Below are 14,636 nucleotides of genomic sequence, written 5' to 3'. Positions count from 1 at the left end.
CAGCGGTCAAACGACCTCCACTCATCACTGTAAAACGCTCCCTGAAACACTTCTGCGAGCAGGCCTTTCTAATCGACCTGGCTGGGGTATCCTGGAAGGATATTGATCTCATCCCGTCAGTAGAGGATGCCTGGATATTTTTTTTAAATGCCTTCCTAACCATCTTAAATAAACATGCCCCATTTAAGAAATTTAGAACCAGGAACAGATATAGCCCTTGGTTCTCCCCAGACCTGACTGCCCTTAACCAACACAAAAACATCCTATGGCGTTCTGCATTAGCATCGAACAGCCCCCGTGATATGCAGCTGTTCAGGGAAGCTAGAAATCATTATACACAGGCAGTTAGAAAAGCCAAGGCTAGCTTTTTCAAGCAGAAATTTGCTTCCTGCAACACTAACTCAAAAAAGTTCTGGGACACTGTAAAGTCCATGGAGAATAAGAACACCTCCTCCCAGCTGCCCACTGCACTGAAGATAGGAAACACTGTCACCACTGATAAATCCACCATAATTGAGAATTTCAATAAGCATTTTTCTACGGCTGGCCATGCTTTCCACCTGGCTACTCCTACCCCGGACAACAGCACTGCACCCCCAACAGCAACTCGCCCAAGCCTTCCCCATTTCTCCTTCTCCCAAATCCATTCAGCTGATGTTCTGAAAGAGCTGCAAAATCTGGACCCCTACAAATCAGCCGGGCTAGACAATCTGGACATGTTCTTTCTAAAATTATCTGCCGAAATTGTTGCCACCCCTATTACTAGCCTGTTCAACCTCTCTTTCGTGTCGTCTGAGATTCCCAAAGATTGGAAAGCAGCTGCGGTCATCCCCCTCTTCAAAGGGGGGGACACTCTTGACCCAAACTGCTACAGACCTATATCTATCCTACCGTGCCTTTCTAAGGTCTTCGAAAGCCAAGTCAACAAACAGATTACCGACCATTTCGAATCTCACCATACCTTCTCTGCTATGCAATCCGGTTTCAGAGCTGGTCATGGGTGCACCTCAGCCACGCTCAAGGTCCTAAACGATATCTTAACCGCCATCGATAAGAAACATTACTGTGCAGCCGTATTCATTGATCTGGCCAAGGCTTTCGACTCTGTCAATCACCATATCCTCATCGGCAGACTCGACAGCCTTGGTTTCTCAAATGATTGCCTCGCCTGGTTCACCAACTACTTCTCTGATAGAGTTCAGTGTGTCAAATCGGAGGGTCTGCTGTCAATTCTTGGACCGACTCTCTTCTCTGTATACATCAATGAGGTCGCTCTTGCTGCTGGTGAGTCCCTGATCCACCTCTACGCAGACGACACCATTCTGTATACTTCCAGCCCTTCTTTGGACACTGTGTTAACAACCCTCCAGGCAAGCTTCAATGCCATACAACTCTCCTTCCGTGGCCTCCAATTGCTCATAAATACAAGTAAAACTAAATGCATGCTCTTCAACCGATCGCTACCTGCACCTACCCGCCTGTCCAACATCACTACTCTGGACGGCTCTGACTTAGAATACGTGGACAACTACAAATACTTAGGTGTCTGGTTAGACTGTAAACTCTCCTTCCAGACCCATATCAAACATCTCCAATCCAAAGTTAAATCTAGAATTGGCTTCCTATTTCGCAACAAAGCATCCTTCACTCATGCTGCCAAACATACCCTTGTAAAACTGACCATCCTACCAATCCTCGACTTTGGCGATGTCATTTACAAAATAGCCTCCAATACCTTACTCAACAAATTGGATGCAGTCTATCACAGTGCAATCCGTTTTATCACCAAAGCCCCATATACTACCCACCATTGCGACCTGTACGCTCTCGTTGGCTGGCCCTCGCTTCATACTCGTCGCCAAACCCACTGGCTCCATGTCATCTACAAGACCCTGCTAGGTAAAGTCCCCCCTTATCTCAGCTCGCTGGTCACCATAGCATCTCCCACCTGTAGCACACGCTCCAGCAGGTATATCTCTCTAGTCACCCCCAAAACCAATTCTTTCTTTGGCCGCCTCTCCTTCCAGTTCTCTGCTGCCAGCTCACAGATTACTGCACCTGTACATAGACCACCTATAATTTAGCCCAAACAACTACCTCTTTCCCAACTGTATTTAATTTTAATTTATTTATTTATTTTGCTCCTTTGCACCCCATTATTTTTTATTTCTACTTTGCACATTCTTCCATTGCAAAACTACCATTCCAGTATTTTACTTGCTATATTGTATTTACTTTGCCATCATGGCCTTTTTTGCCTTTACCTCCCTTCTCACCTAATTTGCTCACATTGTATATAGACTTGTTTATACTGCATTATTGACTGTATGTTTGTTTTTACTCCATGTGTAACTCTGTGTCGTTTTATCTGTCGAACTGCTTTGCTTTATCTTGGCCAGGTCGCAATTGTAAATGAGAACTTGTTCTCAACTAACCTACCTGGTTAAATAAAGGTAAAATAAAAAAATAAAATAAAAATTACTCATCTCATATGTATATACTGTATTCGGTCCAGTTCTACTGTATCTCAGTCTATGCATTACTCATCTCATATGTATATACTGTATTCGGTCCAGTTCTACTGTATCTCAGTCTATGCATTACTCATCTCATATGTATATACTGTATTCGGTCCAGTTCTACTGTATCTCAGTCTATGCATTACTCATCTCATATGTATATACTGTATTCGGTCCAGTTCTACTGTATCTCAGTCTATGCATTACTCATCTCATATGTATATACTGTATTCGGTCCAGTTCTACTGTATCTCAGTCTATGCATTACTCATCTCATATGTATATACTGTATTCGGTCCAGTTCTACTGTATCTCAGTCTATGCATTACTCATCTCATATGTATATACTGTATTCGGTCCAGTTCTACTGTATCTCAGTCTATGCCGCTCTGACATTGCTTATCCAAAAATGTCTATATTCTTAATTCCACTCCTTTACTTTAGATTTGTGCGTATTGTTAGATATTACTTGTTAGATATTACTGCACTGTTGAAGCTAGAAACACAAGCATTTCACTACACCCGCAATAACATCTGCTAAACACGTGTATGTGATAACATTTGATTTGATGATGTTGGTATAGTAGGTGTTACCGATACGCCGGGAGTCAGGAAGCAGGTGCAGAAAGTGAGTTTAATCATGATAAATACAAATAAATAAAAGATGAGAAGCCGTGAATGAAAACAATACTTCCTAGTGACTGCTGTCTCCTGAGGGCTAAATAAAGAGCGGGGGGGTAATCAAGGAGGTAATGATGGTTGCCAGGGCCGGTGGTTGGTAGATCGGCGACGTCGAGTGCCGGACAGGAAGTAGGCGTGACAGGAGATAAAATCGATTCATTCATGGGAATGGGGGTGTGGTATATTGTATTTCTTCAATGTATGCCTACATTCTGATGTAGATCTCTCTGTTCAACATCACATCCTTCCACAGGGATGTTGTTTCAATGTGCCAATTCGTAGGCAAGTTCTCTGCATTTGATGCCACTAAGCCCATGAAACTGGTCTGCGAGATTCTTGATATGTTTATCAAATTCAGACCCATGTCATCAGATACGACCTTATGTTCCTCTGCTACTCTTTCATAGCCTCTCTTTCACACGGGTACATATTCCTTTTCTTTTGTGTCAGCGTATCTCCTCAGTGTCATTCAGTCTATTTTTCCATCCCTTGCTGCTGCTCTAATTGAATCCCTTCTCTCACTTCCTTGGCTGTTCTCTCACTTCCTTGGCTGTTCTCTCACTTCCCTGGCTGTTCTCTCGCTTCCTTGGCTGTTCTCTCACTTCCCTGGCTGTTCTCTCACTTCCTTGGCTGTTCTCTCACTTCCCTGGCTGTTCTCTCACTTCCTTGGCTGTTCTCTCACTTCCTTGGCTGTTCCCTCACTTCCTTGGCTGTTCTCTCACTTCCTTGGCTGTTCTCTCACTTCCTTGGCTGTTCTCTCGCTTCCTTGGCTGTTCTGTCACTTCCTTGGCTGTTCTCTCACTTCCTTGGCTGTTCTCTCACTTCCTTGGCTGTTCTCTCACTTCCTTGGCTGTTCTCTCACTTCCTTGGCTGTTCTCTCACTTCCCTGGCTGTTCTCTCGCTTCCTTGGCTGTTCTCTCACTTCCTTGGCTGTTCTCTCACTTCCTTGGCTGTTCTCTCACTTCCTTGGCTGTTCTCTCACTTCCCTGGCTGTTCTCTCGCTTCCTTGGCTGTTCTCTCACTTCCCTGGCTGTTCTCTCACTTCCTTGGCTGTTCTCTCACTTCCTTGGCTGTTCCCTCACTTCCTTGGCTGTTCTCTCACTTCCTTGGCTGTTCTCTCGCTTCCTTGGCTGTTCTGTCACTTCCTTGGCTGTTCTCTCACTTCCTTGGCTGTTCTCTCACTTCCTTGGCTGTTCTCTCACTTCCTTGGCTGTTCTCTCACTTCCTTGGCTGTTCTCTCACTTCCCTGGCTGTTCTCTCGCTTCCTTGGCTGTTCTCTCACTTCCCTGGCTGTTCTCTCGCTTCCTTGGCTGTTCTCTCGCTTCCTTGGCTGTTCTCTCGCTTCCTTGGCTGTTCTCTCACTTCCCTGGCTGTTCTCTCGCTTCCTTGGCTGTTCTCTCACTTCCCTGGCTGTTCTCTCACTTCCTTGGCTGTTCTCTCACTTCCTTGGCTGTTCTCTCACTTCCTTGGCTGTTCTTTCACTTCCTTGGCTGTTCTCTCACTTCCTTGGCTATTCTCTCACTTCCTTGGCTGTTCTCTCACTTCCTTGGCTGTTCTCTCACTTCCCTGGCTGTTCTTTCACTTCCTTGGCTGTTCTCTCACTTCCTTGGCTGTTCTTTCACTTCCTTGGCTGTTCTCTCACTTCCTTGGCTGTTCTCTCACTTCCTTGGCTGTTCTCTCACTTCCTTGGCTGTTCTCTCACTTCCCTGGCTGTTCTCTCACTTCCTTGGCTGTTCTCTCACTTCCTTGGCTGTTCTCTCACTTCCTTGGCTGTTCTCTCGCTTCCTTGGCTGTTCTCTCACTTCCTTGGCTGTTCTCTCACTTCCTTGGCTGTTCTCTCACTTCCTTGGCTGTTCTCTCAATTCCTTGGCTATTCTCTCGCTTCCTTGGCTGTTCTCTCGCTTCCTTGGCTGCTCTCTCACTTCCCTGGCTGTTCTCTCGCTTCCTTGGCTGTTCTCTCACTTCCCTGGCTGTTCTCTCACTTCCTTGGCTGTTCCCTCACTTCCTTGGCTGTTCTCTCACTTCCTTGGCTGTTCTCTCACTTCCCTGGCTGTTCTCTCGCTTCCTTGGCTGTTCTCTCACTTCCCTGGCTGTTCTCTCACTTCCTTGGCTGTTCTCTCACTTCCTTGGCTGTTCTCTCACTTCCTTGGCTGTTCCCTCACTTCCTTGGCTGTTCTCTCACTTCCTTGGCTGTTCTCTCACTTCCCTCGCTGTTGTCTCACTTCCCTGGCTGTTCTCTCACTTCCCTGGCTGTTCTCTCACTTCCTTGGCTGTTCTCTCACTTCCCTGGCTGTTCTCTCACTTCCTTGGCTGTTCTCTCACTTCCTTGGCTATTCTCTCGCTTCCTTGGCTGTTCTCTCGCTTCCTTGGCTGTTCTCTCGCTGCCTTGGCTGTTCTCTCAAGAACCTCAAGGATGGGGGGGGGGCTGTTCTCTCAAGAACCTCAAGGTGGGGGGGGGGGGGCTGTTCTCTCAAGAACCTCAAGGTGGGGGGGGGGGGCTGTTCTCTCAAGAACCTCAAGGTGGGGGGGGGGGGGGGGGGGTGTTCTCTGGTGTCCATTGGCTCAACTTCCCCAAGGCAAACATGTTGACTATATTAGCCCACACAGCTACAAGGATCCCTTTTCCCAGCTGATGTATAGAACATAAAACCATCTGCCTTTGTTTAGATACAAGCGGCATTAAACCTAGAACACCATAAATTAATAAACATTTGTGAAAATAATTTTTGGGGGGACCTAACTTGCGTACCACTATTTCCATGTGGTTTTAAAGGTGCCATGGTGTGGTCTCTTCCTACATATTTGGTCACATGATTCATGTTGTGTTTCCTAGAAACAAGGTTGTGGCACAAATAACCCTTTGGCTCTCCCCTAGTACATAACAGTACTACAGTCACAAAGTAAATATCATCAATATACACATTTTCTTTAAAAAAAAAATTGTCAGAACATACATATTATTAAATAGTACTTTACTAACCATACTACTAACACATGAATCAGTAACTATTGAATAGTATGAGCATGGAGATTCCTATAATTCTATGAAAAATGATAGCATCTGTGAGTATAAGAATGTGTCTATAACAAGACATGACTAAGGCTGTACCTCCACGAAGTGAAAGAGAAAAAACAGTAATCTCTCCTGCCCAGGGGTTTTTATGCATGAGTCTAATTCATTCTGCATCTGAGGAGACTCACCAACTCAGACTACCTGCTACTACATTCTACACTATAATATTTCCTCTCTATAGATAGCCTATTAAGCCTAAGTGTTATAACCTCTCTGCCTCCTTATAACACTCTTTGCCTGTATATAACACAGTTATAACATGCGTCTGTCTTCACATAACGCTGTAATAACAGTTATAACATGTCTTCATAACGCTGTAATAGCAGTTATAACATGTCTTCATAACGCTGTAATAACAGTTATAACATGTGTCTTCATAACGCTGTAATAACAGTTATAACATGTGTCTGTCTCCACATAACACTGTAATAACAGTTATAACATGTGTCTGTCTTCACATAACGCTGTAATAACAGTTATAACATGTCTTCATAACGCTGTAATAGCAGTTATAACATGTGTCTGTCTTCACATAACGCTGTAATAACAGTTATAACATGTCTTCATAACGCTGTAATAACAGTTATAACATGTCTTCATAACGCTGTAATAACAGTTATAACTTGCGTCTGCCTCCACATAACACTGTAATAGCAGTTATAACATGTCTTCATAACGCTGTAATAGCAGTTATAACATGTGTCTTCATAACGCTGTAATAACAGTTATAACATGTCTTCATAACGCTGTAATAACAGTTATAACATGTCTTCATAACGCTGTAATAGCAGTTATAACATGTGTCTTCATAACGCTGTAATAACAGTTATAACATGTCTTCATAACGCTGTAATAACAGTTATAACATGTCTTCATAACGCTGTAATAACAGTTATAACATGTCTATCTTCCTGAATACCATTGTTATAACACCTCTTTGCCTCCATATTAAAACCCTTATAATGCCTCTTTCCTTAATTATAACACTGTTATAATAACATATGTATATCTTATAACACTGTATAACATATGTATATCTTATAACACTGTATAACATATGTATATCTTATAACACTGTATAACATATGTATATCTTATAACACTGTATAACATATCTCTGCTTCCATATAACACTGTTTAAGCTTACTGGGAGGAGGTTCCTTTGATACTTACCAACACTGACTATTGTAACTAAATTCATGCATCTCTCTACCTCTACAGTATGGGTTGAACACTGCTATAGTACTGTCATAACACATCTCATCCCCCATGTACTGTAGCAGTGTTCAGGCTTACTGGGAGGTTCCTTTCATACTGTAAATCCTCTTATCCCATTGGACACAGTCAAAACTTCCAATCAGCCTCCAATTGTATATTCCACCATGCAAGGGGAAATTAGATGATCTATCCCAAATGGCGCCCCGACAGTATTTCTTATATAGTGCACTACTTTTGACCAGGGATCCATAGGGTAGTGCACTATGTAGGGAATACTATGTAGGGAATAGGGTGCCTTTTGGGACACATGCCTATATGACCTCTCCCAAATAGGGCTGAAAATGTGCCTGCTGTAGTAATAATAATGAGATGCCAAATAATACATGGCCTAGCTATGACAACTAATAACCTGTTAGTTAGCCTAGCTATGACAACTAATAACCTGTTAGTTAGCCTAGCTATGACAACTAATAACCTGTTAGTTAGCCTAGCTATGACAACTAATAGCCTGTTAGTTAGCCTAGCTATGACAACTAATAACCTGTTAGTTAGCCTAGCTATTACAACTAATAACCTGTTAGTTAGCCTAGCTATTACAACTAATAACCTGTGTTAGTTAGTTAGTTAGCCTCGCTATGACAACTAATAAGCTGTTAGTTAGCCTAGCTATGACAACTAATAAGCTGTTAGTTAGCCTAGCTATGACAACTAATAAGCTGTTAATTAGCCTAGCTATTACAACTAATAACCTGTGTTAGTTCGTTAGCCTAGCTATGACAACTAATAACCTGTTAGTTAGCCTAGCTATTACAACTAATAACCTGTTAGTTAGCCTAGCTATGACAACTAATAAGCTGTTAGTTAGCCTAGCTATGACAACTAATAAGCTGTTAATTAGCCTAGCTATTACAACTAATAACCTGTGTTAGTTCGTTAGCCTAGCTATGACAACTAATAACCTGTTAGTTAGCCTAGCTATTACAACTAATAACCTGTTAGTTAGCCTAGCTATTACAACTAATAACCTGTTAGTTAGCCTAGCTATTACAACTAATAACCTGTTAGTTAGCCTAGCTATTACAACTAATAACCTGTTAGTTAGCCTAGCTATGACAACTAATAACCTGTTAGTTAGCCTAGCTATTACAACTAATAACCTGTTAGTTAGCCTAGCTATTACAACTAATAACCTGTGTTAGTTAGTTAGTTAGCCTCGCTATGACAACTAATAAGCTGTTAGTTAGCCTAGCTATGACAACTAATAAGCTGTTAGTTAGCCTAGCTATGACAACTAATAAGCTGTTAATTAGCCTAGCTATTACAACTAATAACCTGTGTTAGTTCGTTAGCCTAGCTATGACAACTAATAACCTGTTAGTTAGCCTAGCTATTACAACTAATAACCTGTTAGTTAGCCTAGCTATGACAACTAATAACCTGTTAGTTAGCCTAGCTATTACAACTAATAACCTGTTAGTTAGCCTAGCTATTACAACTAATAACCTGTGTTAGTTAGCCTCGCTATGACAACTAATAACCTGTTAGTTAGCCTAGCCTAGCTGACAACTAATAACCTGTTACGTAGTTAGGTTATTAGTTGTAATAGCTAGGCTAACTATGTTAGTTAGGTTAGCTATTACAACTAATAACCTGTTAGTTAGCCTAGCTATTACAACTAATAACCTGTGTTAGTTCGTTAGCCTAGCTATGACAACTAATAACCTGTGTTAGTTCGTTAGCCTAGCTATGACAACTAATAACCTGTTAGTTAGCCTAGCTATTACAACTAATAACCTGTTAGTTAGCCTAGCTATTACAACTAAAAACCTGTGTTAGTTCGTTAGCCTAGCTATGACAACTAATAACCTGTTAGTTAGCCTAGCTATTACAACTAATAACCTGTTAGTTAGTCTAGCTATTACAACTAATAACCTATGTTAGTTAGTTAGGCTACATGAACGTTCTGAAACCTGAACATAGCTGCTCATCTGGAATGATTCAAAGGTTTACAAAATACCTTTGTTTGTAGATGCATTGGTGTGTATTATATTCCATCATCGGTGTGTGTTGCATGTTCCTAAATAAATACAGCTGCCAGTGTGCCCATGCACACAATCATATTACCACTTTTCCATTTTGAATGCAACTCCCTATTTATAATTGGTCAATATGAAGCGTAGGCTATTATGTAAATCCTGTGTCAATTACAGACTTTATCTGGGAATATTTTATAGCCTGCTATGTGCCAATCTTTAACTCTTAATTATACTAGATCACATCAGTGGTCCCTCTCATCACTCTTTTCTCCTCTCTGTCTCCTCTTTATTTCTCTTCAATCACTCTCTCTCCCTATTTTCCTCCCCCACTCTCTCATCCATCTCCTCTGCTCCCTCCCCTCTCCCTCTCTCTGTCTCTCTCTTTCCCTGTCTCTCTCCCCTGCCCCCTCTTTCCCTCTCCCTCTCTCTGTCTCTCTCTTTCCCTGTCTCTCTCCCCTGCCCCCTCTTTCCCTCTCCCTCTCTAACCATGTGATGTACGTGTTTGACAATGCTCTCTCGTGTCCCTCTGTTTCGGTTGCTAGGGATGGGAGACAGTCCTAGGCAACGTAGTACGCAAATCTCCAGCCGAGACGCGAGAAACCGGATAACGTACACTAGTTTGAGATATCAGTGAGGCGACAGCGAAGAGCGGACCGAGCGACCCGCGCGTAACCGATAGTTTTCATAGTAGCCAAATTGAAAATTCTCCATTTTGTATACAGGCGAACGGTCTAGTGACTTTGGGCAGCAAGATGACGACATTAACGATAGCCCGAAATGCGCTAAGTGCGCAACCGTCATCACCAAAGCAAGAGTGAGTGATCACCAAAGTGGACTTCCTTTTTTCGCTCTTTCACTTTGCCGCTGGCCAGGTCAACACATCACCACACAGCTGCGTAGCCGCCTGCGCGTCAAGCTGGGCTCCGACTCGCTCTCTCGCTCGACGGACTGAACATACAGTCATCACGGGAAAAAAGGGCATCTAACGCGAACGTATCCACTTTTTGGGGGGGTGTAATTCTTGTTCTGCGTTCTCGCATCATAAGATCAGTGGAACAGGTGACACTGACATCTGCTCCGTCTGTCGAGCAGAATTCAAGCTCATATGGAAAGTAAAATGAAATGTCTAAAGCCTGCGGTTGTCGTCTGTCACACTGGACTGAGAACATATCTACTGAAAACTTCCATGGAGTAAAGTAGCCGACAGTAAGACGCGGACAGCATCCAAATGAACATATGATACCCAAATGGCAAGTCGGCTTCTGTTGGAAGTTTGTGGAGCCATTTTATCTGTTCTGGGAAGACATTTATAGTCTTATTTACATTGGTTGACTGCTCTGGCTGACTCCAAACAGACACGAAAAGACTATGTTTTATCATCAACATTCAGCTTTATATTGTTGAGTTAAATTATTAGGATTATTATTATTATCACTTCTTCAAACACTACTCTGCTGCTTTTGGTTGTTGTTCTTAATAAGCTTCTAATTGGCTTATCCATCTCCCCACCTCTCCCTTTCAACTGTTCTCCAGGTCCTTGCTGTAAATGAGAATGTGTTCTCTGTCAACTTACCTGCTAAAATAAGGGTAAACATTATTATTATTTTTTTTACAATTACAATTACAAATCCATCAATATTATTGTAATGTGTCGATGTCAGTTGACACTTCATCTAATGTGGGGCAGTCAGACAGTGCCACTTCTAGTACCATGTGTTGGTCTGTGGCTGCTGAGCTAGCAGAGAGCAATCACTGGCCTATTAAGGAACACAATGCCCCCTGTTGCTGCGGGTCCTGCCACTGGATCCTTTCTCACCAGTTCAGAGTAGGAGCCTCCGACCGGGCTGACCAGCACCAGCCTCAGTTCAGAGTAGGAGCCTCCGACCGGGCTGACCAGCACCAGCCTCAGCTCAGAGTAGGAGCTTCTGACCGGGCTGACCAGTCTAAGAACCAGCGTCAGCCCCAGCCAGACCAGCCTCGGACACAGACACGACCAGCCACAGAACCAGCCTCAGACACGTCTTCAGACACTGTCCTGTCCTGACCAGCTTCAGCCTCAACCCCAGCCATTGTTGGAGCTTCGGTCTCAGTTCCAACCCCAGTCTCAGACAAGGCTTCAGCCTCATCCCCTGATTCCATCCTGACTCAGCCAGTATCCAACGGCAGGCTGCCGGGCCACGGGTGTAGCAACGGGCGTAGCAACGGGCACGGCATGGGCAACTCCTCCAGGAAGGAGGAGGACGAGGAAGAGAAGGATGGGGATGGGGAGAAAGTGAAAGTAATGGAGGAGGAGAAGAGGAGGAGGAAGAAGAAGAAAGAGGAGGAGATGGAGGACGATGAGCTTCCCCTAGGGGTGGAGGAGATGCTGGCGAGCGGAGATCCCGTTTTGGACCTGAGCTATAAGAAGTTTCGCAGGTTGCCCGGTGTCGTCTGTGGGCTACGTCACCTGGAGAAGCTGTATGTGTGTGGTAATAGCCTGCGGACCCTCCCGGAGAACATCGTCCAACTGAAGGGCCTCCGCATCCTGGCTCTAGACTTTAACAAGATGGAGGACGTCCCGTTGGCCATCTGCCAGCTCCGTAACCTGACACGTCTCTACCTGGGCTCCAACCGCCTGATATCTCTCCCTCCAGAGCTACGCAACCTTCAGAGCCTTCGCTGCCTCTGGATGGAGAGCAACTACTTCACGTGCTTCCCCCGCCAGCTCTACGACTTACCCCACCTCAGGTCCCTCCAGATGGGGGACAACAGGCTACGGACACTGCCCCCGGACCTGTGGCGCATGGAGGCCCTGCGGGGACTGTGGCTCTACGGAAACCGTTTCACCGAGTTCCCCCGTGTCTTACTCCGCATGGTGGATCTGGAGATCTTAGACTTGGACAAGAACAAGATCGAGGTGTTCCCTAATCTGAGCCGGCTCCCCGCCCTCCGCCTCTTCTCCTACGACCACAACCCAGTGGAGGGGCCTCCTGGTGTGGGGGAGGAGGTGCTGCTGGTTGGGGAGGGGGCCCAGGAGGAGCTCCAGGAACGGGCAGACAGGAAGGCTAAGAAGGAGCAGGATGTGAGGGATGCGGAAGAGGCTGTGCTGGCCGGGGATGGGCCTGTGATCCAAGGCATTCTAAAGACGGCCAAACAGAACAGTGCATCGCACGCTGGGCACAAGTACAACGAGGTGGTAACCGTGGCGATGCCCCTAACCGAGGAAGAGAGGAGGAAGGAGGAGATGGAGGCGGAGTTAGAGAGGGCGTTGAACGACTACGGGGCGGGGCTTGAGTATGACCTGGAGGGGATAGAATATGACAAGGAGGAGCTTATATGTGAGGGGGAGGGGTATGAGGTTGGGGATTTGGAGTACGAACGAGGAGATATGGACTATGAGTATGAGGAGGGGGAGGAGCTAGAGGAACCAGGAAGACAAGGGGGCCGGCATTGATGACTGACTGATTGACTCCTCCTCCTGCAAAGGCTCTGAGTCCTTCCCTCCTAAGTCTAGACTTGTTTGACCCTGCAGCAGACATTGCAGACTACTGACTGATCTACAAGCCACCTTGCATCATAAATAACTACTTAGAATTATTTGTAGATCAGTCAGTCACAATTGACCAACAATGCATCACGGATTCGATGCTCTCAGACACAGCCTCTCACCCCTCCCCTTCCTAAACCTAGGACCCCTCCCCTTCCTAAACCTAGGACCCCTCCCTTTCCTAAACCTAGGACCCCTCCCTTTCCTAAACCTAGGACCCTTCCCTTTCCTAAACCTAGGACCCCTCCCCTTCCTAAACATAGGACCCCTCCCCTCCCTAAACCTAGGACCCCTCCCTTTCCTAAACCTAGGACCCCTCCCCTTCATAAACATAGGACCCCTCCCTTTCCTAAACCTAGGACCCCTCCCCTTTCCTAAACCTAGGACCCCTCCCCTTCCTAAGATTCTGACTACTTGACAGCTTCCTGATTTGCACTAGGAGGTGATATGAGAACTAAGTGGACAATATAAGGAAAACACCAGGATTAATAGCCTATGTTAGTTAGTTAATTATCCATTCAAGTGGATTCAAATATTGTTCTTCTGCCTTTCTAGGCTAGACCTTTTTTATGACAACGCTCCAGCTGTCATGACAACGCTCCAGCTGTCATGACAACGCTCAACCAGAGGGTTGTTTAACTTAGTAAATCCTGTGTGAAATGAATTAATGATTAGCCTCCTGAACCTGTTGCTATAATATGTGACTTTGACATTCTCTGTCCGTAGTTAGAAGTAGAGCAGGGCTGAGCCACTAAATAACTAAGACATTAGATGTTTTTCAAACTGACCTGAAGACAGATCCATGCACTGCACATTGTGGAGATGATGGCAGGCAGCGGCGTTTTTGCCAACTCGGCAAATTGGCAAGTCAGAGCAGGACTCCGGTGACGCTGTGTCAGTGTGTGTGTCAGTGTGTGTGTGTGTCTGCATTGAGTAAGTGTGTGTGTGTGTTTGAGTGGTTGTGTGTGAATGCGGACACGCAAGTGTGTATATATGGGTGTGTGTATGAACGTGTACACGCTTGAGTAAGTGTGTGTGAACGCGTACCCGTTTTGAGTGTGTGTATTTTGAAGTGGGGGGGTAAACTTATTACCTTTGTAATGTGATATAGTTTGTTTTTGTTAAACCCATTATGTGTATAAAGGAAATCTAATCTTGCCTCATTAAATAATGATTGAGTTTATCGGGTTGGACTGAATCATTCATACACAGGGAGACCGAAGCTGTGTTCACCAGGTCTCTCAGGAGTCTGGTACAACTCCCGATCAGGTGGTTTAGGTTTATGATGATGTTCAGACAATATCTGAGCCAGGAGCTAAGTCTACTGTACATCAAATCAAATAATGATTGTATTAGTCACATGCGCCAAATACAACAGGTGTAGTAGACCTTACAGTGAAATGCTGAATACAACAGGTGTAGTAGACCTTACAGTGAAATGCTGAATACAACAGGTGTAGTAGACCTTACAGTGAAATGCTGAATACAACAGGTGTAGTAGACCTTACAGTAGAAATGCTGAATACAACAGGTGTAGTAGACCTTACAGTGAAATGCTGAATACAACAGGTGTAGTAGACCTT

At 44.6% G+C, this 14,636-nt stretch overlaps 1 protein-coding gene across 1 annotated transcript; it reads left to right on the top strand.

Annotated features, from left to right (window-relative positions):
* Positions 1-9,910: 9,910 nt before the first annotated feature.
* On the top strand, positions 9,911-14,236 carry LOC109866869 (leucine-rich repeat-containing protein 10B). Its single transcript, XM_020455750.2, has one exon. It carries the CDS (start codon positions 11,740-11,742, stop codon positions 12,958-12,960), a length of 1,221 nt encoding a protein of 406 aa, XP_020311339.1. The 5' UTR covers positions 9,911-11,739; the 3' UTR covers positions 12,961-14,236.
* Positions 14,237-14,636: the final 400 nt, after the last annotated feature.

This window comes from Oncorhynchus kisutch, linkage group LG22, assembly GCF_002021735.2.
Source record: "Oncorhynchus kisutch isolate 150728-3 linkage group LG22, Okis_V2, whole genome shotgun sequence".
NCBI classification, from domain to species: Eukaryota; Metazoa; Chordata; class Actinopteri; order Salmoniformes; family Salmonidae; genus Oncorhynchus; species Oncorhynchus kisutch.
The sequence above is the reverse complement of the archived record's forward strand: the minus strand, read 5'-3'. Positions and strand labels throughout refer to the sequence as shown.

What these genes read in the sequence shown, in the direction of transcription:
- LOC109866869 (XM_020455750.2), top strand. Translation starts at nt 11,740, where the DNA reads ATGGGCAACTCCTCCAGGAAGGAGGAGGACGAGGAAGAGAAGGATGGG.